Source organism: Phaethon aethereus, assembly GCF_964289735.1.
Source record: "Phaethon aethereus genome assembly, chromosome: 2".
NCBI lineage: Eukaryota > Metazoa > Chordata > Aves > Phaethontiformes > Phaethontidae > Phaethon > Phaethon aethereus.
The window spans coordinates 143,745,679-143,769,687 of NC_138582.1; the positions used below are offsets into that span (position 1 = coordinate 143,745,679).

The 24,009-nt window shown below is 40.3% G+C and overlaps 1 protein-coding gene across 1 annotated transcript in view; it reads left to right on the forward strand.

Moving 5' to 3' along the window:
• Positions 1-23,137, forward strand: part of SLC25A13 (solute carrier family 25 member 13) — a gene marked incomplete at both ends in the record, with an annotated part of 189,792 nt that extends 166,655 nt beyond the window's left edge. Inside the window, 5 exons of the mRNA XM_081996506.1 lie at positions 6,012-6,152; positions 17,838-17,976; positions 21,722-21,880; positions 21,961-22,051; positions 22,948-23,137. Of these exons, the coding sequence (XP_081852632.1) occupies positions 6,012-6,152; positions 17,838-17,976; positions 21,722-21,880; positions 21,961-22,051; positions 22,948-23,137 (720 nt within the window). The remainder of the gene's footprint in view (positions 1-6,011; positions 6,153-17,837; positions 17,977-21,721; positions 21,881-21,960; positions 22,052-22,947) is intronic.
• Positions 23,138-24,009: the final 872 nt, after the last annotated feature.

Consider the following 24,009-nt stretch of genomic DNA (forward strand, 5'->3'; position numbering starts at 1 on the left):
GTCAGTGCTTATAAACAAACCATAGTCCTGTTCGTTTCTGTTTAGCCAGGTCATTAATAAACTATTGTAGGGAAGTCGTCACAACTTGTATCTGAGTCTTGGATATCTGTCTGAAGCAGTAGCAGGAATGTACTTCTATTCAGACTAATTGGAATTCTATTTGTGAGCACTTTCACGTGAGCATTTGAAGGAGCTTGCTTTGCATTTTACGTACATTTGGACATTAACTAGACTCTGTGATTCTAGCAGCTTGCGCTGCTTGAGCTGCCCAAAGCAAAACCTTACCCAGACCAAGAGAAGTCTGTCCTCGGAAGACAAGAAAGATTAGCTGGAGAAAAACACGGTTCTGCCTGAGCAGCATGAAAGCTGTTTCTGTGCTAGCCTGGTCGGGGTAGTGAAAAGCAGATGATTGAGGGCTCAGGAAATCTCCTCGTGATCTGAAGAAAAGGTATTTACTATATGAACTCCCATTGCTAAAGAGCATTTTCAGGATCCTGAATAGATAGGACCACAGACGAGAGGACACAAAATAGAATGAGATGGCTTGTCTGGATTTTTGAAGCCTGGCTTTATCAGAAAAAAAGTAATGCAGAACCAGGCTTTTGAGAACCAGTATGCTTTGCCCTTGACATACAGTGCCACATAATTAAGGTTGTCACCTTTGAAATCTATAAGAAAAACAGTCACTTTGGACAGATGACTGTTACTCGGTAGCTCTTCTGGTAACGGGCAAGTCCATAGTGAAATTGCCTCTGCAGCAGCTCAGCACAGTTCATCTGATGCTCTTAGGATCTCTTGCCATACAAACACCAAGGCTTTTGGAGGTAGTTTGAAGCACTGCAGTGGCACTCCATAAATCTGGCTTCTAAGTCGTGTGCTCTGTAGTAGAGTTGGGATGTGATTTTGTGGTAAATCATTTAATAGTTCTATGCCTTAGTTTCCCTTTATTATACAGTGAGGATGGTAATTCTTCCATTCTTGCATCCTCTGAGTGCATTTTTAATTTAGTTTTTTTATGAAGGGAGCAATCTTTATTTTGAGTCTGTACGCTCAGCACTTTAGGAATCTTGAGTTTAATCAAGGTTAATGGATCCTAGCAAATGCACAGGAAAACAAGCTGCAAGGAGTAAACAACTTGCAAGGAGTAAGGGCCAGGGACAGTGTAGGATATTCAGTCTGACTGAATGTGATAAACAGTTGACTAAACATTTTGGAACTTGGACCTGCTGTCTTTTTGTAAATTGAATTCTACAAGACATTGTAGACGATTTCTTTTACAGAGGTTGATTTGGATAATTATATAATATGTTGCTTATGTATTTTAATGGTTGCTATCAATTGCCGTAATTGTTATCCCTGGGTAATATTGCAGGGAAATATTAACACTCTAATAGCAGTAGTAATCCTTTCTTCATCCATGAAACCTTAAAAGGTGATATGTGACAAGTTGTATGCGATGCAGAAGAGAGATCTAGGCTGACCCTAAAAGCTCATAGCTGAGAACAGGAAAAAGGCTATGATTTGAAGTAGGTAATAAGGTTGATTAGAGGCACAAGAACAGTTGATGGTCAGTAGCAATGAAAGGAAAAGAATCTAGTCCTTTCTTCTGGCATGGAAAACACAGAATTTTCTTCCTGAATTGCAACCTATACCAAAGCTTTCAAATGGAGATGTAAATGCCTTAGGAGAGTTGGGTCTGGTGTGCTCATTTCTTATCTGATGTCATAAGGGCACAAAATGCAGTTACATTAAAAAGAACAGGAATTTCTTGTCTTAGTGTAATGAGGGGGGTGAAAATCTGTTTATTTTCCAGTAAAGTTTATTACAAGGTGATTTGAACATGTGAAGAAGTAGAAAGCATTCTGACTTCTTAAACTTGAGTGTTGTTAAGCGGTTCTTATTAAACTAATTTTTTCACTACAGAGTGGGTTTTATTTCCCTGTGGACAAAAAAAAAAAAAAAAGCTCAACTATTTATTCTTCTCCCTTCCATTCAGTAAAGTAGGGAAGTAGAAGAAGGCATGTGACAGACAGTACTGTATTACTGTACAAGACTATACTGCCATCGAGAGGTGTTGGGTGATATCATACCAAGTTTTGAAGAACTGCAAAAATTTAAAAAAAAAAAAAAAGCTTGTTTTTAAAAATCCACGTGTGTGGATGCATAGCTATCTGTCTGTGTGTTAAAGCACATTGAACATTTTATAGGCATGCAGATTTCTAGCTATGTGTGTATGAGGAGTTCTTGAATGATGGAGGTATTACCCTTTTATTTTGTTGCTTTACATCAAACAAGACCATAAGTGCTTGAGATTAGGTCAAATATTAAATCCTTTCAGAATAATATGGGCCCTTTATGGGCCCTTACAGATAGTTATCTATGCAGTACCTCTAGGTATCTACTCCTATAAATAACTCAAAATTGCAGTTTTTATTTTAATCACATGATAATAACTGAGGAGTAATAGATTTGCTTTTGCAGTCAGATTATTTGTTTCTTTAAAAAATGATTGGAAGAGGCGATAAGGAATTCAGAGTTGAAGGTATTCAAGTTTGTAACTTCAATATAGAAAAAACTGTGTTACTGGGAACTATCTATATTGAACAGTTGATAAAGTTGATTTTTGTGACACTTAGTGAAGAAATCATTAAGCCTGAGCAACCTGAGCTTAAACTGTGTTTATTCTGGCCAAAAAAAATAGTTTTGAAATTCTGACTTTTGGGAGCATTTTTTAAAATTTTAAAATGAGATACAGTTTCAACTGCAAAAGTTAGCAAGAAGGCAATGTTCTTCAACTTTTGGCCAAACAGAATGAAGGAGCAGGATGATACAATGTGCTGACGATGTTTGTCTGCTTTTTCCATAATGGTTTATACTAGACTGGAAAAAAATAAATTAATGACATTTCCTTCATTGCATTCACTATGCAAAAACTCCGAATGAAGATGGAAGCCATGCTGTTGTGATTCAAGCTACTGATCAGGGTATCTGGAGACTCTTAGAAGTTGTGTGTGTTCGAGCTAGGGGATGCACACACTGGGCATAGAATTCACCTCTTCAAATCCCCTTCTTGTAAAACTAGAGTCACTGTACTTTCCTCACAGGAGCATTGGGAGGAAATACCATTAATATTTATGAGACACTTGCATATTATGATGATGAATAACACAATAGGAGTTACCAGTACTAGACAAGCAAGAAATCATTTCATTAGAGAGTATAGGTAGCCATCTCCAGTTTGCTTCCCCCTCATTTTGAGAGTAAGGAGCTGCAGTTACCAGCATAGATGGTTAAACAACAGGGTGATAAAAGCTCCCCGACAGGCAACTGTACTTGTTACCGCTAGAAATGCCTCTGCACCGCTTGATAAACCAGCCTTCCTCTCCATCGCAAAGCAGGCAGGTGGGAGAAACCCTCCTACAGAGACCCTCTGTCAGGTATTGTCTGGCTCATCACTTTCAGTTATTCACCATTTGATTTTTGGAGTATATCTTTGATCAAATTTAGAGGATGACAACGGTTGTTCAGGGAGTTCTGGACTAGTACTTAGACAGTTTTGTGGAAAGACTTCATTGGAAAATTTCCAGTGTCTTCCTTCAGACCTCCTTTGTGGGCAGCAAAACCGGGAGTCTTTTTAGTAATGCCTGATGCGTGTAGGTCTCAGTGTTTTCAAAATTTGAATGCAGCAAGCTTGATTGTATGAGGTGGGTAAATAATAGCATCCCCATTTTTCAAATAGCAAGCTGAAGCAGAGGAAGTCTTGTGTGATTTACCCAGAGCCACAAACATTTAATGCTGCAAGTCAACGCAGCCGGGTTGGACATGCGAACATAAACATTACATGTGTTAGCACCTGAAGTACTTCCGTTTGTTTGAATTCAGAAATTATTTGCCTTTATTCTCCTTTAAAATCAGATATATGTTTCTATTTCCTTTCTTCAAATATGGCATTCACTTACAAACATTTTTTATAGATTTTTAAATTGCTCTGTGTTTTGGTGCATTAATAGTAATAAATCAAACTTAATTTTGTTGTCTTCTTTTTGATTTTAATATGGTTTTCCCATAGTGAAAATTAAAGGAACACTTCCCATGGGTTCATGGCGCAATGAACTGCAAGCATATCATACTGAGAGAAAGTAGTTTATTTCTGCTAACATAGATCAGTTAGTATCAGTTTTTAATTAGTGTGTTTTACAGGATGGCTGTGGTATAGCAAACTTGCAAATGAACTTTATCACCTGCAATTGGGATTTTCTCCTTTAAGAAGAAAATGTGTGTGATGGCATGTAGGAATGCTTAATATTTGTAATACATAGACCAAAATGTTTATTACATAGGAATTTGTAATTCACCATCAAGACCTTTCCAGGATTTTTTTTATTTTGAGACTTTGCAAGATGAGCAGACAAGTGAAAGAAACTGTCTCATTTTTTTGTTTTGAATGCTTACTTACTTAATATGTTTCAGTTTAAGTGAAGTCAGCATATGTGCCAAATAATTTATCAGTCTAATTTCTGATGGCAACAAGAATAGCAGTTTTATATGTACCAGGATTCTGGTTTGGTAAAAGCAGTTAAATTAAATTATGCCAATTTGAAAGTCAAAACCAGTTGAGTTACACAAGAGCATGCTTTTTCTGGTCAAAATAGGAAACATTTGGGATATTTTGGGGGTTATGTAAAGACTTTAATTTGTAACCACACTGTGTATGCTCAGTCTAAGTGGTAGACGAGAGTAGTTGTTCGTGCGATTTGCCATTTCTTCAGCACATTATTTAAACCATATTACTGTGCATATTTTTTATTTTGAATGATAGTTAATCTGAGCTATGATTAATTCTTTTAACATTTGGATAATTTAAAAAAGATGTGCACATCATGTTTACATAGTAGACATGGCTAAATGCAAGTGCTTTTAAGTGCAGCTTATTTCATTTTAGTCATTACCTTCTAGAAAAAAGTAGTTCTTGTGGGGAGGTGAGGGTTGCCCTTTGCATAGTTTGTGTGATTTCAGGACCTAGAGAAGGGCATAGCTGTTGGGCCACACAATTAAGAAATTAACAGAAGTTAGAATGACACACTGTTGAATTTAGGCCAGATGGAGTTTGAATGAGTATTTTTTGAATACGTGTAGATAACCTTCATGTTACCTTCTTTTTCTGGTTTCAAGTTTTTAACTCGGGATCTGTCAGTGTAGCAGAAATGTTATGCCATGCAGTACATACTGCAAATGAGATGAACTTTACTAGAACTATCGGGGAGTCTAAAATGCTTGCACTGTTATGTTTTAAAACTAACTTTTAAAATCAGTTGAGTGATGTCTTCCCAACAAATGGAGACTGACATTTAGCAGTTATTGATTAATGGAATCCTTAGGTCTGTAGACTTACTTTATTACCTGATTCACAAATAATGATGTGGAGCTCAGACTCTTGAATCAAACAGCACTTAATGGCACTGAAACTGGTAGTTCAGTGGGGTTTTAAAAACGCAAAAGATATCTGCAGTTCTGGTCTTTGGAATCCCTGTGTTCTTTGTTGTATGAACTCATGCCAAAATCAAAAAAGCTTCTGCCAGACTTTTACTCTTCAGTAGTATGTTTTCACTTTCTAAGTACTGGCATGCACATCTCAGTTTCTTTACTTAGTTACTAATTCTTCCTTTCACTTCATTACTTGCTTTACAATGTTCTTGGCTTGTCAGTATTGCATAAATTGATGTTGGTGAATGCATTCTTGCAGCAAGAATTGAGCTAGTGTCTGTCTGATGGACTGCAGTGTCCCGCAGTGGCTGACCTGCTTCCACTCTGTTTTCCCTGACCACTCATCTTGTGGCCATGTAGGTTTCTTACCTTGTGAGCTGCAGTTTATTAACTAATACTAAAACTCTTGTCTGCTAATAGCTTAACTGCCTGCAACGCATTTAAAAATGTTTTCTCTTGAATGTAACCTGACATACACTGCAAATAATGTAACAGGTCAATGTACTGCCTTCCGCTTTTAATTTCAGGCTGGAGGTTCTCAAGTGATCTTTACCAATCCACTGGAAATTGTCAAGATTCGATTACAGGTGGCTGGAGAAATTACTACTGGTCCACGAGTTAGTGCCCTTACTGTATTACGGGACTTAGGCTTCTTTGGTCTCTACAAGGTATGCTTTTTTTATATACATACATACATTAAAAGCCAGTTATGAATATTTCAAATCAAAACATCATTTCATTGTTCTCAGAAACTTTCGTAGGTGGACATAATTGTACTTTTAAAAAAAATTCTTCCTTATTATGTGATATTATATCTTAATTTTTCATTTCTAACTGAGGGAAGAAACTGTCTTGTGTTTTTGACCATGTGGTTCTTTGTGGATCTTGCTCAGATCTTTTTTCTCACTTCAGCAGGTGTAAGTATTGTTCATTGGGGATTAATTTGTGATTCCTGATGTTCTTCATGGTGTAAAAATAAACTTATTTTCATCTGCTTCATGATATAGAGCTTACAGTTCTGGAGCTGTGCTTTTGCTCTTCTGTTTGATTCAGCAGCTTCCCCAGATGCCATTGTTAATCTGGTGATGGGAATTAATTGCAGCACAATAATAGTGAAGAAATACAGACAGTGGGAGCCCAGCATAAAAACAAACTACTAAAGCAAGCTTCCCCTTGCTAGTTTAGAAGAACATTGCCACAAATAATATCAGAAAAAGCTGCTTTTATGAGTGTATACTATAAAGTCTGCAGTTCTGCTTTCTACATTACTGTCCTCACACAGACACATAAATCTGTAGAAATGAAGTTAAGTTTAATGTTAGACTGCAGCAGGATTAGAAACATCTTTTGTTGAATCTAATAGGAGGTATGCTGCAAATAAAGGATTAACATACTGCCTTCTACTTTTAGATGAAGGAAACGAGATATGGGGATGTGTGAAGGGTCGTGAAAACACCGTGTGGTGTTTCTTCATATTCTGCAGCCTACTTCTTGGGAGAAAGCTGTCACGCTACCCATTTGTCCCAGTATTTCCAGTGTAGCAGGCAGCATTCCTCTGTTTCTTATTTTCAGCAGTACAACTGTAAATGGAAGATGCTTCAAAAACCACCATCCCCCTCCTCCGCAATATTTAAATCCATCTCCATTTTTAGACATCCAATCCTTCTAAATTGTTCTGTTAACATTACAAAGAGGAAGCCTGCCTCGAGTAGATGTATGTATGTTTTGGCCTGTCGAGAAGTTGCAGGTTTGAATAGGATTTAAGAGGGAGTTGTTTTTCCCTTTAAATTGACTTGCTAATTTTTTAGGTGTTTTACTGAAGCTGATGCTATTGTGTAAACTCCTAGTAAATGGCATTATGGTGTTGATCAGGTCCACATTTACAACTGAAAACATGGATATGGTAAACAGTCTGCATCCCTGAGGCTGTGCAGGAATGGAGAGCAGCTACTGACTTTTACTTGGACTAGTAAAAATAAAACACAGAACGAGAGTGATGAACTATTTTACTGAAGTTAGCATTTTTTAAAGATTTTTTTTTCCCTGAACACATGCTCCTGGTGGCTGAGCAGAATTTGCTACATTTTCCCATTTTTAAGTGGCATTAATGTCTTGGGTTGCATTATGAATTATTTCTGTTTTCTGAAGTAGATACTTGGTGAATATTTGTAAGGGACACACCTGAACAGGAGCTGGTTACAGCACTATGTTGCATTGAAACAGGCGGTTATTCTATCACAAGCTACACAGTTTCGTTGGTTCATTAATTGAGTCTATTTACCTCCACAAAAAAAAAGCCACAGAAGGGTTTTGTTTTTACTCCTCTATTGCCTGTTTGTCTCTCTCCACCCTTCCACCCCACTCCATGGGGCAAAGGACCCCATGTCCTTTCGTACGTCCAGTTTGGATTCATTGCCTACAAAAACTTGACTGATTTGACAAAACTAGAGGATTTAACCTGGCAATCACAGTCTTCCACTCAGCAGAGCACAGGCCACATCAGAAGGCTTGGTCCAAGTGCACCCTTAGTCACAGCTAGCTCTGTCATTGGGCAGGTTTGTGCTGTTGTCCACCAAACACTTTGGCACTGTAGCCAAAAAAAAAAACAACCCTGCAATCCTATCTGCCCCTATTCCCATATGCCAGCAACTCTGTTGGTGCAGCCACATAATGATCTGGAATAGGAAAATCATTAAAACTGAAGTCTCCTCCTCCTTATGGCTTTGTTTATTTTGAACCCAGACCAGCTCACTCTGTAGCTGCTCATGATGGTTGTACCCAGGTGAAGGGAGGAATGGCTTCATGGCATGGGGAACCCATCTGCCTGTATCAGGAGTTTTATACTGCCTTGAGGTGCTTGTGGAACAGCAGTGTTAGAGGCAAAAGTAGTCCTCTCCTGAATGCTTCTGCTGAAGCTGGCACTGCTGGTGAGGCCAGGCAGGGATTAATAACTCACTGCATCAAAGTCACCAGCCCCAGTAAATGCTACCTAGAGACACCAGTGGTCTAAAATCAATTTCAGATGAGACTAGATTTGGTAGGTGCTACCTTATCTGGTGGTGCTTCCAATAAGTTGATTTCGTAAGTATAATGACCAAGTGAACATCAAATAATAATAAATGTTCTACTAATGAAAACTGAAATATCTTGGTACATTTGCTTGTACTCCTAATGAGTCAAACTAGCTTTAAAACTATAAAACAGAAATGAGGATTTTGTGTTTATCTCAGTGTTTTTTATGCTGTTCACTTTAACATGAACAAGTCTTTCATTTGCATGTTAAATCTTTGTCTTAACTTTGTCTTCTGTGTCTCAAGACACAAGGCTCGTATCTTAAGCCCTGAATGTACTTACTTCAGTAGATCTAAGTAAGACTCCATACATATTGCTGCAGAAGAACAAGAATAGATACTTGTTTCAGAAAACAGTTTTATTTGTGAATCTTGGAGTTTGTTTCTAGGCTTAATGGGCCTTCATGTAAGTATTCCATCTGTTGAAACACTAATCTATCTTAGCCATGATTTAGGACTAACTGATTGATTAACTTTCTTTTGCAGGTGTTGAAAGCAAAATTCTAGACTTTTCATTTCAGGGTTTTTCATTTGAAATAAATGGATGGCTTTTTTTCCCCCGTAAGTTTTCTTTTTAAAAATTAACAGTGAAAATGTAAGTTAATTATTTAATTTCATAGTTGATAATTTTTTGTCTTTTTTTTTTTTTTTTTTTTTGTTTAGTATGGCCTGAATTTATTTTCTCTTTTTTTTTTTTTTCCCTGTTGTGGACAAATGAAAGCAAAATCAACAAAAATTAGCTACTCCATCAGTTTTGGTTCAAGACCATAATGTTCGTCCTTTTCAACTTGACTTGTTAGAAATTTTTGTAAAACTGATCTAAGGGTTGAGTGCAGTTTTCTGTAACAGTTTCCACCACTGACCACCCAAGTAATTAACTTTTGATGTCTGGATTAATGGATATCAAGTGCCTGTAGTGCTGTGTCCCTGGAAAATGTAAAGATGGCCACTGCTCAGATGAGAACAAGTATGGTGGGATAGTACGAGAAGCTGTACAGAGGGACAGGATCCTCTGTTGCTTACAGAATTTCCTTAAAGATCTTGCTTTGAGATGGGAAGAACCTCCACCTTACGGTTCGCTGGTGTAATCCATGGACTGCAAAGATCAATGGTTTGTCTGTACTGCCAGCAGTGGAGAAGATAAGCTTGTTATAGAGGTAGAATAAATTGGAGGGATATCGTATATTTATCAGGAAGATGGGAGCCCAGAAGACATGATGTTAACTTGAAACTAATATTACCATAATGATAATTTTTCAAAACAGGAGCACAGATATTTTTAAGCGGTTGTTTTTTGAGATGAATGAGAACATTACCAGTCAATCTGCAAGCTCATGGTAGAGCTGAAGTGTTTCCATTGTTCATCAATGTGAGTTTACTTCTGTGTTGATAAGTTACAAGCTTCTTAAATCAGGACTGGTCATCCAGTCTGCTGCACACTGGCTTTTCTGTTTCTCTCGCTCTGCTTTGGTGCTGTTTCGTTTACCGCGTTGCAAGGACTGCAGTGAAAATTCTCTTTTCCCAGTTCAGTAATAAATCATCTTGAAAGCTCTTCTTACCACTGTAGATCGATCTGGCATGCTCTGCTTAGTTCCTGTGAATCTTTTGTGCTGAAATTCAGGTGAAAATCTGTAAGAGTCCCATATAGTAGTCAGTGAGGAAGAATGTACTTTCATTAATTATAACTGCAGCCAGAAGATGCGAAGAATTATGTTTGTAGCTCTTAGCTTCACGAGGCAAATTCCTGCATGTCATAACAAGATCTACTCCTTGTTGTTTGAATTCTTATATTTTGTATTAATTTCTACCTATGAAGCACTTTCTGTGGATTTTAAAATAAAATGCCCACACCCCCCCGATTCAGGTAATTTCAGTATTCCTGTCTTGCATTAACAGAGAAAACCAAGGCGCAGACAAATAAATCTTATGTCTCATGTCAACAAATTAACAAAGGAAATGCTATGTAAACCCTTTTTGCATCCAGCTGAGTGAATCTTGTATTGATTATGATTGTAATTATCCCAGCATTCTAGTCCAAATGAATAGCCATTTGAGGATCACTGAGAAGTTGGGTTGCATAGTTTTGATGTCACTCTGTATTAGTGAGATTAATATTCTTTTGGGTCATTCATTGTCAAGTTAACACGGTGCTCTACTGTGTTAGTGACACAGAAAAATTCACAGTAGTAGTCTACCGAGATCTATGCTCTGCTCTACTTGTAGACTTGATGTTAGAATCAGAATAACTTGTGTTGAAAGCTAGTCTGGACATCATCTGGGCAACCCGACCCAGTAGTGGACCACCTTCATGGTTTAAAACAAACCAACCAAAAATCCCTCACCCTTTTTCTAATGCCTGATTGGAACTGGCCATGTTCCAGCTTCTGTCCATTGCCTCTAATCCTTCCACTGTGCACCTCCAAGAAGACTTGTCCGCACCCTCCCTTAAGTAGTTGAAGAGAGCGATAAGGTCTCCCCCCTAGCCTGCTCTTCTCAGAGCTGACCACACTGAGTGTGGCCTGTCCTATCATGGGCTACCCGGCTGGCTTGATGATCCTGCATTGGACTCACTCCAGTGTGGCGATGTTTTTCTTGTACTAGAGAGACCGGAACTGGACACAGGACTCCAGATGTGGTCTCACCAGTGCTGCATGGAGGGGAATGATCACATCCCTTGCACCCTTGCTACAACAGCCCAGGGTGTGGCTGGCTGTCTTCACTGCAAAGAGGCATTGCTGACCCATATTCAACTTGGCCACCAGTATGCTCCAGACTTCTTCTCCAAAGCTGCTTTCTGGCCACTCCCCCTCAGCCTGTACTGCTGCATAGGGCTATTCCGATCCAGATGCAGGACTTTGCATTTGCTGATTTGAACTTCATGGTGTTCTTGTTAGTCTATATCCTATGAAGGTCTCTCTTAATAGAGAGACACATCCTTGCCCTATAGCACAGTAGCTACTCCCCTGATTCAGTATCATCTGCTAATCTGCTTAGAGTGCAGCTCATGTTCCACTGATTTAGCTATGAAGATATTATGGTAGACCATCTCAAAAGCCTTGCTTATAGTCAAGGTGTACAACGTCCATTGCTGTCCCCTCATCTACAGGTCTGGCAAACAGGTTGTGAGCTGTGAGTTGGATAATCTATATTGGTTGTTCCCAGTCTCTCTCTTGCCTTTCATATGCTTGGAAATGGCTTCCAGGAGCATTTGCTCCATAAACCTCACAGGGACAGAGGTGTGCCCAAACAGCTTGTAGTTACCCTGATCTTCCTTCTTGCTCTTCTTCAAGATGGGCGTGTTGTTTGTCTTTTTCCAGTAATCAGAACTCCCTTGACTGACTTGACCTTTTGAAGGTAATAACAGCCTCACAAGGTATCTTGGCACCACTGGAAGTGTCTCTTCTGGTCTCAGGGATTGTGTATGTGCAGATGGCTTAAGTGCTCTGTCTGTAGGTAATGCTGTGCTCCTGCAGACTTTTCTGGTAAGCTTGTGGAGCTGAGAGGCCTGAGGGCAGATTTTACTAGTAAAAAGCAGGGCAAAAGTAATTTCTCTGCCTTTTCCATGTACTTTGTCACTCTGTTTCCTGCCCCCATTGAGCCTCACAATTTATTTAATTGTCTCTTTGCTGCTGATGTTCTTGCAGAAGCCCTTTTGATTCCCGCTTCACATCCCTTACTAGATCCAACTTCAGCTGACCCTTGGCTTTTCTGACTCAATTGCTGCATGGCCAAGCAGTGTTTCTGTATTTCTCATGGGTAGCCCATACCCACATCTGCTTCCTTTTTACTTTCTGCATTCCAGCTCAATCATTAGTTCCCTTTTCATCCAGGCTGGCCTTCTGACATGGTTGCTCAACCTGCTGCACAGTGGAATGGACCATCCTAGTGCTTTGAGGAGACCGTCCTTGAAGATCAGTATTATCTTGGTGTACCTTTGTAACTCTAAAAGATTTTATTTGGGGGAAAATTGCTATCACGGTGCATAGAGGTCCAGGCCAGATAATTTATATCTCCATGCCTTCTCTTCCTTCCCCACTGAAAAACTAAAGACAGTAGGTCTGGAAAAACAGAGGGGTTTTTTTACTTCAACTAATTGTCTATCATAGTAAGCACAATTTGAAGTCAAAGCTTCCTCCCAGACTCACTGCACCTTCATTGGGTGTTCAGGCACTAGCAATTCTGTAATGATAACACAGTTTAGGAATAAAATGCATGTTAATTCCAGCAATAAAAATATTTGACACATACAGCTCATTAGGCTGACTACTGGGTTGAACCGCTGTAGTTCTTTAAAGCTAGAAAGCAAATATTTTTTTCTGCCTTTGTCTAAAATTCTGAGCTACTTGTGTAAATAAGTATTTTAAAACATTGTACTTTTCAAAACCCAGATGCTTCTTTGGGCAGGCATATAACAGGACTTTTGCACAAGGAGTTTGTTTCCTCTATTTGTCTTCTTTCTGCCAGCAATTGTTGCTGTGAAAGCACCAATTCTTACCAATTCCATGTGTAAGCGCATGGAAGCTTAGGACTAGTAAATTCTTCTTTAGCTACAGATGTTCTGTAGATGAAAGCTATTCTTAAAAATATATAGACAACATATCCCATTCAGGGAAAATATCATTTAACCTAACACAAAATGTCATTTGTGTTGGCAGAAATGGGAAAGGATACATTTCTGGTTTTCAATATTTTTAACAGATTTTATTTAATTTCTGGTCACAGTGGGATATTGAAGTAACAGTACAAGATCAGCTAATATATTTTCTGTCTTCTGCCTGTTTTATACAGTAATATGCATAAAGTCCCGTTAGTCAGTTGAATTTATATTCTATTGATTTCAAGAGACATCTTTAAAGTGTTCATGTAAATACACATTGTAAGTACCTCTACCTATTTTGTACATCATCGAAACTCATGTCCATATAATATCTACCATAAAATGTTTAATAAAATACTATTCTTTTTATAAATAATCATTATGAGTAGTGATTTACAGCATGAAAAGTGCCATGGCACAGACAGTGCCACTCCATAATTTTGCACAACAAAGTTATCCTGTGATCCTAAGACGATGGTAAATAATACGGTAGTAAATGGTTCTTCAAGGAAAGGATATGGTGATTGTGGTAATGTTTATGATTACAATTACTACAAGGTATTTAGCTCAGATTGGCTAATGTCACCAACACAGTTTGCATTTCCAAAACTAGTCAGAAAAGCTTCCAAAAGTCTCTTCATTTTAATTTTGAAAACTTCATAAATGGACTTCTGGTGTGTTGACCTGGAAAGTGTGATCTCAGGTGACAGGATGTGTACCAAGCTCCCACCTGGTTGCTTTGGTAACAGCTGAAGTATTTCACCTCTTGAAGTTGTGGGTTTACAGCAGGATGATAAACATATGAAACAGAGTAGTAAAAGTTTTGAGTTACATTAATTTATATCCACCATGCCTATCTGTGACTGTGTTCTCAAATGTGAGAACCTGCTCTTCAGAAATTTTCTTTGAAAATAACAAAAAAAACCCCTTCCAACTATGAAGTGCTATAATTTTTGTCTGCAAACTGAATCTGAATCGCTGGCACAGCATTTGAGATCAGCATTTTATTCCTCTAACTTGATGTGCTAAATCAGTTTCGTAGTTTGGTTGGTATAAATATATGTGAATAAAAACCTATAGCAGCTTTTAAGGCAATGTCATTTTACAGCCCTGGAAAGCAAATGCCAGTAATATTGGACTGATTGTTACAAAACCTGCTAGGTGCTGTTAGGGCTCCGATTCCAAAGGGTTAAGTCTGTAGTAAAACCCAAGAAGAATGCAAAATGATCAAGAAATGACATGCTGCCTATTGTTTGTAGCTATAGGATCAAAATAACAATTATACATGCCAAATAAATTCTAAACCTGTAAAGGAGAAAAAGAGGGGCTGGCTGTAAGTACAGGTGCCAGAAGCATTAAATAACCCTCTCAGACAAGGTGCACCACTGTTGTCTTGAATGCTGCTAGGTCCCCCCAGTCTGGCATTTTTCCCCCTGCACTAGACAATGTGCATTCACTGCAGGAGACTAGGTTAAGCCTGCGTCTCCCAGACCTGCCGGCTCCTTCTGCCCAACCCGACACAGAGGTGCCTTTGTCAGTATAATTACCCTCCCCTTGTAGTAGAAATAGTTTGTTTAGAGCCTTATTTGCAGGTAGAGCTGGTATAAGCAGGAATTAGCATGCTAAAGAACCTGTCCCAGCACTGACTTGGGCTTATTTATCCGAATCTTTGACAATCAGGGTTTTTTTTTCCTCCGTTGGTTTATTCAGAGAGATACTATCCGAGATTAAGAGCTTTAAGGTTATTAAAGAGATTGAAGATGGGAGCCAACCGGCTGTTGTGTGAGGGAGGCGCATGTCATGGTGTGTAGGATCTCCCAACAATTTCATGCCTGGCAGGTCTGCACCTTGGCTGCCAGAATAAACCCGGGCGGATGATCCTTACAGCTTGCTGGGGATTGATTAAAACTCCTTTTGGCTTTCAGCACGTTGTCCACATCAAAAAGGTGCGAGAAGTAAAATAAATGTTTCTTTTGCTTTTCAAGATACTGTGGCCAATCTCCCTAAGCCTTCCTAATTGGCCTAGGCTGGTTGCGGATGATTAACTTGAAGTTAAATGAGGCCTGCTTTTAAACATGCTTTCCCAGACTTTAAATGGAACGATGGGGGAAACTTTAGACTGTTGCGATGCTGGACGAGAGCCAAGCCGGGTTATTATTAAAGTGGATCCAAGTTTTGATCCAGGTTTTGTTTACACTGAGCCAACTAAGTTGATGGACATCCCTTCCTCTCTGTGTACCTGAACGTATATTATTAGTAATATTAACAATATGCCGTTTCTGCCCCATGAAAAAGAGCCTTTTAATGAAGGGGGAGGAATATTAGCAGCTCGGACTAAGAGTTGCTCACACTGGAGTTTATTGATTTCCGTAAGTTATTTTAACTATGTCGAGATATTTCAGAGTATGAAAAAAATGCAGAGGAAAGAATGCGCGCAGTCTTAAATGACAACATTGCAAAGAAAATAAAAGTAATGTGCCCTGAGGGCAAAGGCAGCGAGGAGATTTGCTCTGAGGGAAAGCACGCTCTAAAAATAAGTCTTTGAAGAAACCATGTTGGTCTGTGAATGTTTCGTTAGTGAGGTAAATACAGTGCAGACATTTGATCATTAGAAAGTTGTTTTTTTCACATGGAACTTGGTAGAACCCTAGTCTTCTGTTTTTACGTGAAGATTAAAGGTAAATTGTAAAACGGGCTTCTGTTGTGCACGTGAGGCCAGAATTCTTGTGTCTCTGGTGCATACAAAGGATTCACCTTCTCTGTGCCCTCAAGGTAGAGTGTATGGGCTTTGCGGGTTATTTTGAGAGGAGAATCCAGCCCAGCATCGCTTTGTTCTGTGGCTGATAACGCCATTCAGTGTGAGTGAACAGCGGAGCAGTGGCAACGGCAGCACTTCGAGTTCCTCTACACTGTTTTCCTTAGTGTATCTAGAAAGGCATAACAAGAACCAGCAACTGGCAGCATAAATCAGACAAATCCAGCTGAGCAACAAGGCAAAGGGTCTTAACAGAAGGAGTCATTAACCTCCAAACAGACTGTCAAGAGGAAGCAGTCAGTTCTCCGTCTGAAAACATCAAGAAATAAGCTGAGAAAGTGTGGTGGAAAGCACCTGGGGTTGGAACAGGGCGTGTTGTGCTCACCATGCTTGGTTACTGAGTCCGTGACAGAAAGTCTGACTAGAAGATCTAATGGCTGTTTTTAGATAAATCTTTGTTTTCTCAGAGGCATTCTCTGACTGCAAACTGCAGTTGTTAGCATCTCCTGCGAACTGGCTCACGGGACCTGGTTTTCCCGTCACACATCCTGCTCGCCCGCCCCTGCCTTGCCTCGCTGAAAGGCGACTTTTCAGTTTTTCTGACACCTTGCAGCTCTTGCATCTTTGCTTGATAACTGGCATACAACTTGGATAAGCACTATATTTTAACTGCTGTTATAGTACAAACTAAGCTTACAGATCTGTCCAGGCGTATCATTAGATTTAATTAAATTCTGTGGATATTAGCATGTCCCCTGTGAAACGTCTGGCACTGATCCATGCCCTGGTAGACCTACACACAAGAGAAAGAGAGTAACAGTGGCACCCCGGGAGGGCTCATGGATGAACCTCAAGCAGTTTCACCACAACTCCACCCTCGCTTCAAAGAGAAGAGGCTTAGGCTCCTCCGCAAACCGTTTCTTTCTCAAGCTTGGAAGAATTTACCCATTTTCCAAAGCCGCCTCGTGTTTGTGCTGTCCTGCCAGTCTCAGTCCTGTTATGTGCAGGCTCTGGTGTCCTTTGGATCTCTATGTTGAGAAAAGGCAGATTGCAAGTCCCTTTTGCTGTTGAAACATGGATATTATTTGGTATTTTATTTTGATTGCCTCCCATAGTGGTTTTTTTTTGCTTTTCCCCCTGCTTGAAAAACAGTTGATTTTGATTGCTTGCTGGTACCCCAGAACTTTCCTTGCCTGTTTGCCACCCTCTTAGTTGTGAAACTATTGCTGGTAACTTTGTTGGCTGTTTGTACCACTTAACAAAATTGATAGCAAGGCAAATTCAACAGTTAAGAGCTGAAACTTAGTTGAAATAAACTGCATCCCAGATCACATGTACTTCAGAAATCATAAGTAAATCATCCTGCTACTGTTCTGCAATAGAGTTAGTGTTATGGTCCTACTCTCTTTCTTTCTGTCTTTCCCTTGATTCATGTTGCATTGTCAATTGCAATGTCTGCACAGATGCATGGGCTGGGCACTTGTTTTCCCTGAAGTATTTATTCTAAGTGGGAACAAGAGGGGACGGACCTGTCCTGTAGCTCAATCTTCTTCAGCTACGTCCTAAACTCCCACTACAGGTGCATGGCTACAGTGTCAACTGTTTAAAATTCTGCAAAGGTGTTACCAGAGTTTACCCTAACACATGACATTTTCTCTATTACCAGCAAATAACTACAGTACTAGGGAGTGAGGGAGAACAAGTAGACAAGATAAATACGATGATAGAAATTACTGAACCAGGAAACAATAAGACACTCCTCGGCAGGGTAATACATGGATCTCTCAAAATTTTGAGAGAAGGAACTGCTTTTTCTGTAAGCCCTTTGCAATAAAACAAAAAAAATACACTGTTGCTCTGTTCTCTGGTGTTCATAGTTCATCATGTTAAATTGCTCATTCTCAAAACTTGCTCTTTTTTTTCAACACAGGGTGCTAAGGCATGTTTTTTGCGAGACATCCCCTTCTCTGCCATTTACTTCCCCTGTTATGCTCATTTGAAAGCTTCATTTGCAAATGAGGATGGGAGGGTTAGCCCTGGAAATCTGCTCTTGGCTGGATCAATAGCTGGTAAGTGCCCAGATTTCTTTTGCATGCCACTATATTGCACTTGTAGCCCAATAGTTATGGCAGTGAGAACTTTGAAAGGCTCAGAAGAACCACATGCGTTTTGCAACCTTGTGCCCAAATAACAGAAAGGTACCATGCTGTAGAGTGAGTTGATGTTAAAAATAAAGATACTGTAAGTTCCTGGTATAATCACAATGTTCAGGAGGAAAAACAAAGGAAAAGATTTAAGTGCTGATGTTTTGTCATCACATACCATCTTCCTTTGTGAAGTTACTGTGCCGTTTTTGTTTGTGGATGGCTGACTAGTAAAAGTGTTGTTGAAATGGTTTATAAATAAAATCACAGCATTTGTGAAATTCTTTATGGTCGAAGGAATCTGGCGTTTTGGTATGTGGAGTCCAAAAGCCATGCTGGCAATACAGTTCTCCAAACACAATGACATAGCCTGTGACAAAATGATGGCAATTACTTGCTACCCACTTGGCTTTGTGACACTATTACCATTTTTTAAATACATTAAACAAAACAGAAAAGCTTGAAAACATTTCTGTTGTGCTATAGGTTGCTGATTCCTAGCATATCGAGATATGACAGAGATGCGGACTGTGATGTTGAACATTTGCTTATTTTAGTCTGCTACATAGTAGATGGGAGAGCCAAATCATGCTTAACTTGTCATAGATGCATTTAACTTGAGTGCGCCAGAGCCTAAGGGAAAAGACAGAGACACGCTTTGTAGCCTCAGCTTGCCTTTGTGTCTGCTGTGTAGCTGGTCCCTGGCACGGCACCCAGCTTCTACACCCAAAGGGGACCACCATTTGGCAGCTGCCTCCTGGAGAGGGCAGCTTGAAAGTCCTGCTCCTGCTATATCCAAGGATTTCCCTTCAGGAAACAAATGGGCTTGAAAATTTGTGCAACAAGACCTTTGGGGGAGTGTGTAGCAAGCAGGAGGGCTCTCATCAGCAGGTATTTCCATCGTGTTCATTGGGGACTGCTTGGTCTCTCTGAGCTGCAGCCAGGTTCTTCCTTCACTGTGGCCCCTGACAGGCTGCTTTGACCTGCCAGGTGAGAAAAATGATGGAGTGCCCTGAATCCAGTACAGATAGGTACTGTTGGTGCTTTAGCTATGTTTTCTCATTTGATTTTGAGCTTTTTTCTCTCTGGGGAAACTGTTCTTGGTCAGGATTATACACGGGGCTGTGTCTCTTGAAGAGCCAGGGACCTTTTAGGGCCAATATCTGGGCTTAGGGTATGGCCAAAGCCTGACAGTGCAGATCAGTTAGTCTGTCTTGACGAAGCACATAGCTTCAGCTCTTTGGGTTTGCTCTGTATTCAGTAGCTCGTGGTCCAGAGGAATCGACCCGGCAGTAGGAAAACCAGCTGTGTTAAATGACTGGTGCTTAAAAAACCTCTCCCCTCCCCCACCCCAAACCAGAGCCAGCCTCCAAGCCCCCCAACAGGAGCTTACAGCCAGCTTATTTCTCACCCATTTTAATGGAACAAAACAATTTTTAACTTTAGATCATATTTACAGACTTGAAACATAAGCTGGGATTTTTAAGCCAAGTAATTTCTTAGATTTTCCTATTTTTCTCTTTCTAGCCATTGTCAGGTGATTGCAGACTGAGATAACCGTCCCTTTGAAGTTCAGGCACAGAAGCAGTCTTTATTGTTGCTGATATGGCTTACCAAACTAGCTATAATGTGAATTTTATCCAGTGCTTCCTGTGAATCCCATCCTAGGTTAACTCTCATGAGCAAATTACAGTGTTAAAGATGTAACACTCATCGTACTGTTTACAAAAACAAGGAATTTCTTTTACTGGGTACAAGTAAATCATGGTGGGGGTGTATGCGTCTGCTGTTTTGCCACGAGAAAGTCAAGGGGAAGAGAAAAAAACCCCACCGCCTCTGAAATGCTGCCTTGGTCTCTGGGCTGATGCCTCTGCTCTGGCTGGGGATCTCACCTGGTCATTGGACTTCAGACATGTGCGTGAGCTCTGTCCTGGTGTGGGAAACTCCACCTTTCCACAGCCCCGTGGTGCTGGGATGTTCAAGCTGGCTGTGCTCAGATGCGCACCTGCGTCTTTCGCCAGCGGGTGTTGCTTCTGCTGGGGATATTTTCTTCCTTTTTGTTGTTGTTAGGGACACATGCAACATGCATGTCATCTAGCTTGATCTGCTTCTGGTTTTCACTGATCACCAGATGTCTCAACCTGTTGTGCCACGGCATTTTCTGAGATGACTCTAATATCAGCTACAGGATCTCTCCTTAATTTGCTCCATCTGCTCCTCCATGAATTTCCTTCTCCTCCCCTCACTGCTTTTTTATTCTCAGCTCCTGCTGTGCCAGTTGTCTCATTTTGATTGTAAGCTCTTCACGGCAGCAACCTGTAAATTTTTATTTGTCTGTAAAGTCTTTTGTCCTGTACACGTAGCTCCTAAAAAGAGGAATAAAAACATCTTTAACTGCAAAATATCATCAGTAATAATAAGGAATGAGGAATAAGGAGATGGAAGTCAATGGGTAGTAAGCAGAAATGTTTCTAAGTATGTCCTTCGGTTTTCCTTGAAAACACTGGTTGGCTTTTGAAGGACAAAAGTCCAGCTTTAAATTGAAGACTCAACCAATATCCTGGTGTGGGCAAGGCTAAGCAAAGAGGAATTTCAACATTTCTGGAATTCAGAAACCTTTACCGGGTTTTAGCACTTGCCTGCCAGACTGACCACTGCAAGTTCAGCTTGTGCGTTATTTTGGGGGGTCCAGGAGAGGAGGAGTCATCTTATTCTGGTGATCCACACACACTTACATCTCTCAGAGCCGTCTGCAGGAAGGGTGCTCTGGTGCTTGAAGCCAGACCATGCTGGTTTGGGCAAAAGTTGTTACAGAATTATTAAGCCTTAAAAAAAAAAAAAGCAAAGGAGATTTATGCATCTACATCTGACCAAGTTGGTTTGGAACAGATGCAGAGTGGAAAAGTAATAAAACCATAAAAGACAGTGTCTTCTGGGTACAGTCTCAGTGCCTTTTTTTTTTTACTTTTTTTTTTTTTTTCCCAGTTCTAAACATGGGCAGCCCCAGTTTGCATAGGAGTGATTTTAGAAATACCACCCATTGGTAATTTGGTATTTTTTGCTTTCAGTTGATTATCTGCCAGAGTAAATTTAAATCTTCCTCCAAGTGTTCTGTTGAGGATGTCAGCTGTGGCTTTGCAGCTGAGCAGTCTGCCATTCCTAATGAGAAGAATGACCCTTTTTTTTAAACCTTAGCTCTCATGCCTTGCTGAGCGTGCACAGCATTATCTGGTTGTCAGTGACATTGCTGCCTGAGGTGTGTGGGGGGCTGTGCCTGTACAGGCTATTCTAGCACAGTGTGCAACCAGAATGCCAGGAACCACAGAGAGGCGTGAAAAGGAAAGGGAAAGATTGACCTCACCTCCAAAAACTTTGTGCTTACTAACTATGCAAGTTTCTGGTTAGCACTGAAAAATCCAGCCCGTGCCTCCCAGCTCGGCAGGAAGCATGTGATATGGTTGTTCCTCTAGGAGAAGCTCTCTCTGATTGAAGCCACATCCACAACAGCTGCCTCTTGTTGCTTGTTCTCCTTCTCGGCTTCTGCTTAAATCAAAAGTGGCTGGATTCTCCTGATATAAAGACTAAAGGCACGGTTACCCCTGCGTAGACGAGGTGCGTAGCATATGTGACCAGTCGGTGGTACCCACCTGATGATTGCTGTGTTGTGTAGGTATGCCTGCAGCCTCTCTGGTGACCCCTGCGGACGTGATCAAAACAAGGCTACAGGTGGCAGCCCGGGCAGGACAGACCACCTACAGCGGCGTTGTAGACTGCTTTGCAAAGATCCTTCGAGAGGAAGGTCCAAAGGCTCTGTGGAAAGGAGCAGGAGGTGTGTAAAAGGGCTTTGATTACTAAGTGATTTCTAATTGTGGGTTTTGTCACTTAGGAACTCTTTTCTTTTCTTTCAAGCTCGTGTATTTCGATCTTCTCCTCAGTTTGGTGTAACTCTGGTGACTTACGAACTACTGCAGAGATGGTTTTATGTGGACTTTGGGGGAGTGTAAGTATGTGGTGTCCTAATCTGCTGGGGACCTTGAAGCTGCAGCTGGGTCTGTGTGGGTCTTGGTGCTCTTCGACACACATCAGAGTCGGGGTCTTGCTATTACGGAGGACACATTGCAAAGGCTTTGTAAATATTATTTGAGCTACACTACACAGGTGCAGGTTAGGATGATACTCCAGTACCTGTTTGACAGCAAGACATTACCACATTTTATATTACCATTTCAAGCTGGGGACCTGTGTTAGTGTAAACAGGGACAGTGAGAGGCTAAATAATGGGCTGGGGATATAACTGCAGGGGAAATGTGACGCCTGCCAGGTCAGGATACGCTCTGCATTACTCCTCATTAGTTTGGTGGAGGGGCTGTGCCCTTGATTAGGCAGGGCATTTGACATCCAAAAAAGGCTATAGGTGTCACCAGGTCCAAAACCTATTTGTTGGAACTTCAGCTCTGCCTCCTGTCTTTGTTTACGATACAGATGGATGTGCATATTGCTGTTCAACATGATCCCAGGAGCAGCTGCAGAACATTTACAAAGCTTTGGGGACAGCAGTTTGAAAGCCACCACAAAAATTGCTTTAATTCTGCTAGGTTCCTGGATTGGTTCTGCACTGTAGCAGAGACTTATGAAGCCCTGCTCCCCCACACTGCAGTTTTGATTAATGCACTACAAATTTTATCTGGATTTGACCATACTCAATCGACATGAAGGCTCCTAACTATTCTGGAAGGTTTTAAAACAGGGTATTTCTCATTACATTGTAGCATTTAATTTAGTTACTTACTGGGAGGTAAACGCAGATGTCTCATTCAGCTTATTTTATGGAGGAGATTTTTGTGAATACTGGTTTTACTCTATGGAAATTAATTTATTACTTTTATTATTTTGCAGAAAACCAGCTGGATCAGAGCCAGTTCCTAAATCTAGGATCACGCTCCCTGCTCCTAACCCTGACCATGTTGGTGGCTATAAATTGGCAGTTGCCACTTTTGCAGGGATTGAAAACAAGTTTGGACTTTACCTACCTCGGTTTAAGCCATCACCACCTACCTCAAAGGCTGCTGCAGCAGTAGGACCCTAAGTTTATTGCTGTAGGGTTTTTTGTTTTTAGTTGGGAAAGAGCCACTTTTCTAATTGGTTAATACTTTGTTCCTTTAGCTTCTCATCATATACCAGTTTAGCTTCATTTGAGTTTTAAGGCAATTTTCATCTTAAATGTAATCATTTGTCGTTGTGCTTCCTTAACCAGATCACTGTGAAATTCCTACCAGTTGTTTTAAGTTTGGGACCATGAATGTATTTGTCCACATCTGACATGTGCTTGTGTTGGGAAGACACTAATTTTAGGTTCCGTTTATTGGGGAGGGCTGGGTGAGAGCTGTGAACCAGATCATCTTACAGGCAATGCTCGGTTGCAGATTACCAGGGCGGATGTCGCACATCGTCACTCAAATGGAAAAACTCAGTGGATATCACGGTGCTCAAAGCGGAATGATTTTGACTGTACATGTAAATTGGTTATAAACTCAGTGCGTGTCTGTAGAGGTCAGCAAATATATACCCGGTACCTAAGTATGCCAGTACAGCTTCAACTTTTTAAATATGTACACGCACAAGTTTTGTTTCTGGATTGTATTATGAAGCTTTTATGTGGAACATGTTTTTGTAATCGAAACCACATTTATAAATGTTTAGCCGTTGTATTATGTTACTGGTATCAAAATGCTCAAAAGAAAGTGTTATTGTCCATAGTCTTTGCACTTTATGGCAGAACTTTTGGCATTCTACTACACGTACAAGGAAATTTCATAACTAGGTGCCTATCTTGGGTTGCTGGTGTTTGGAATTCAGTTTGTATATGCACTTCTATAGTAAAACGCTGCTTGTTTAAATAACTGCAATAGAAAATTCATGCACTGTATCAATGGTACCTGCCTTAACTGCTGGCTTGTA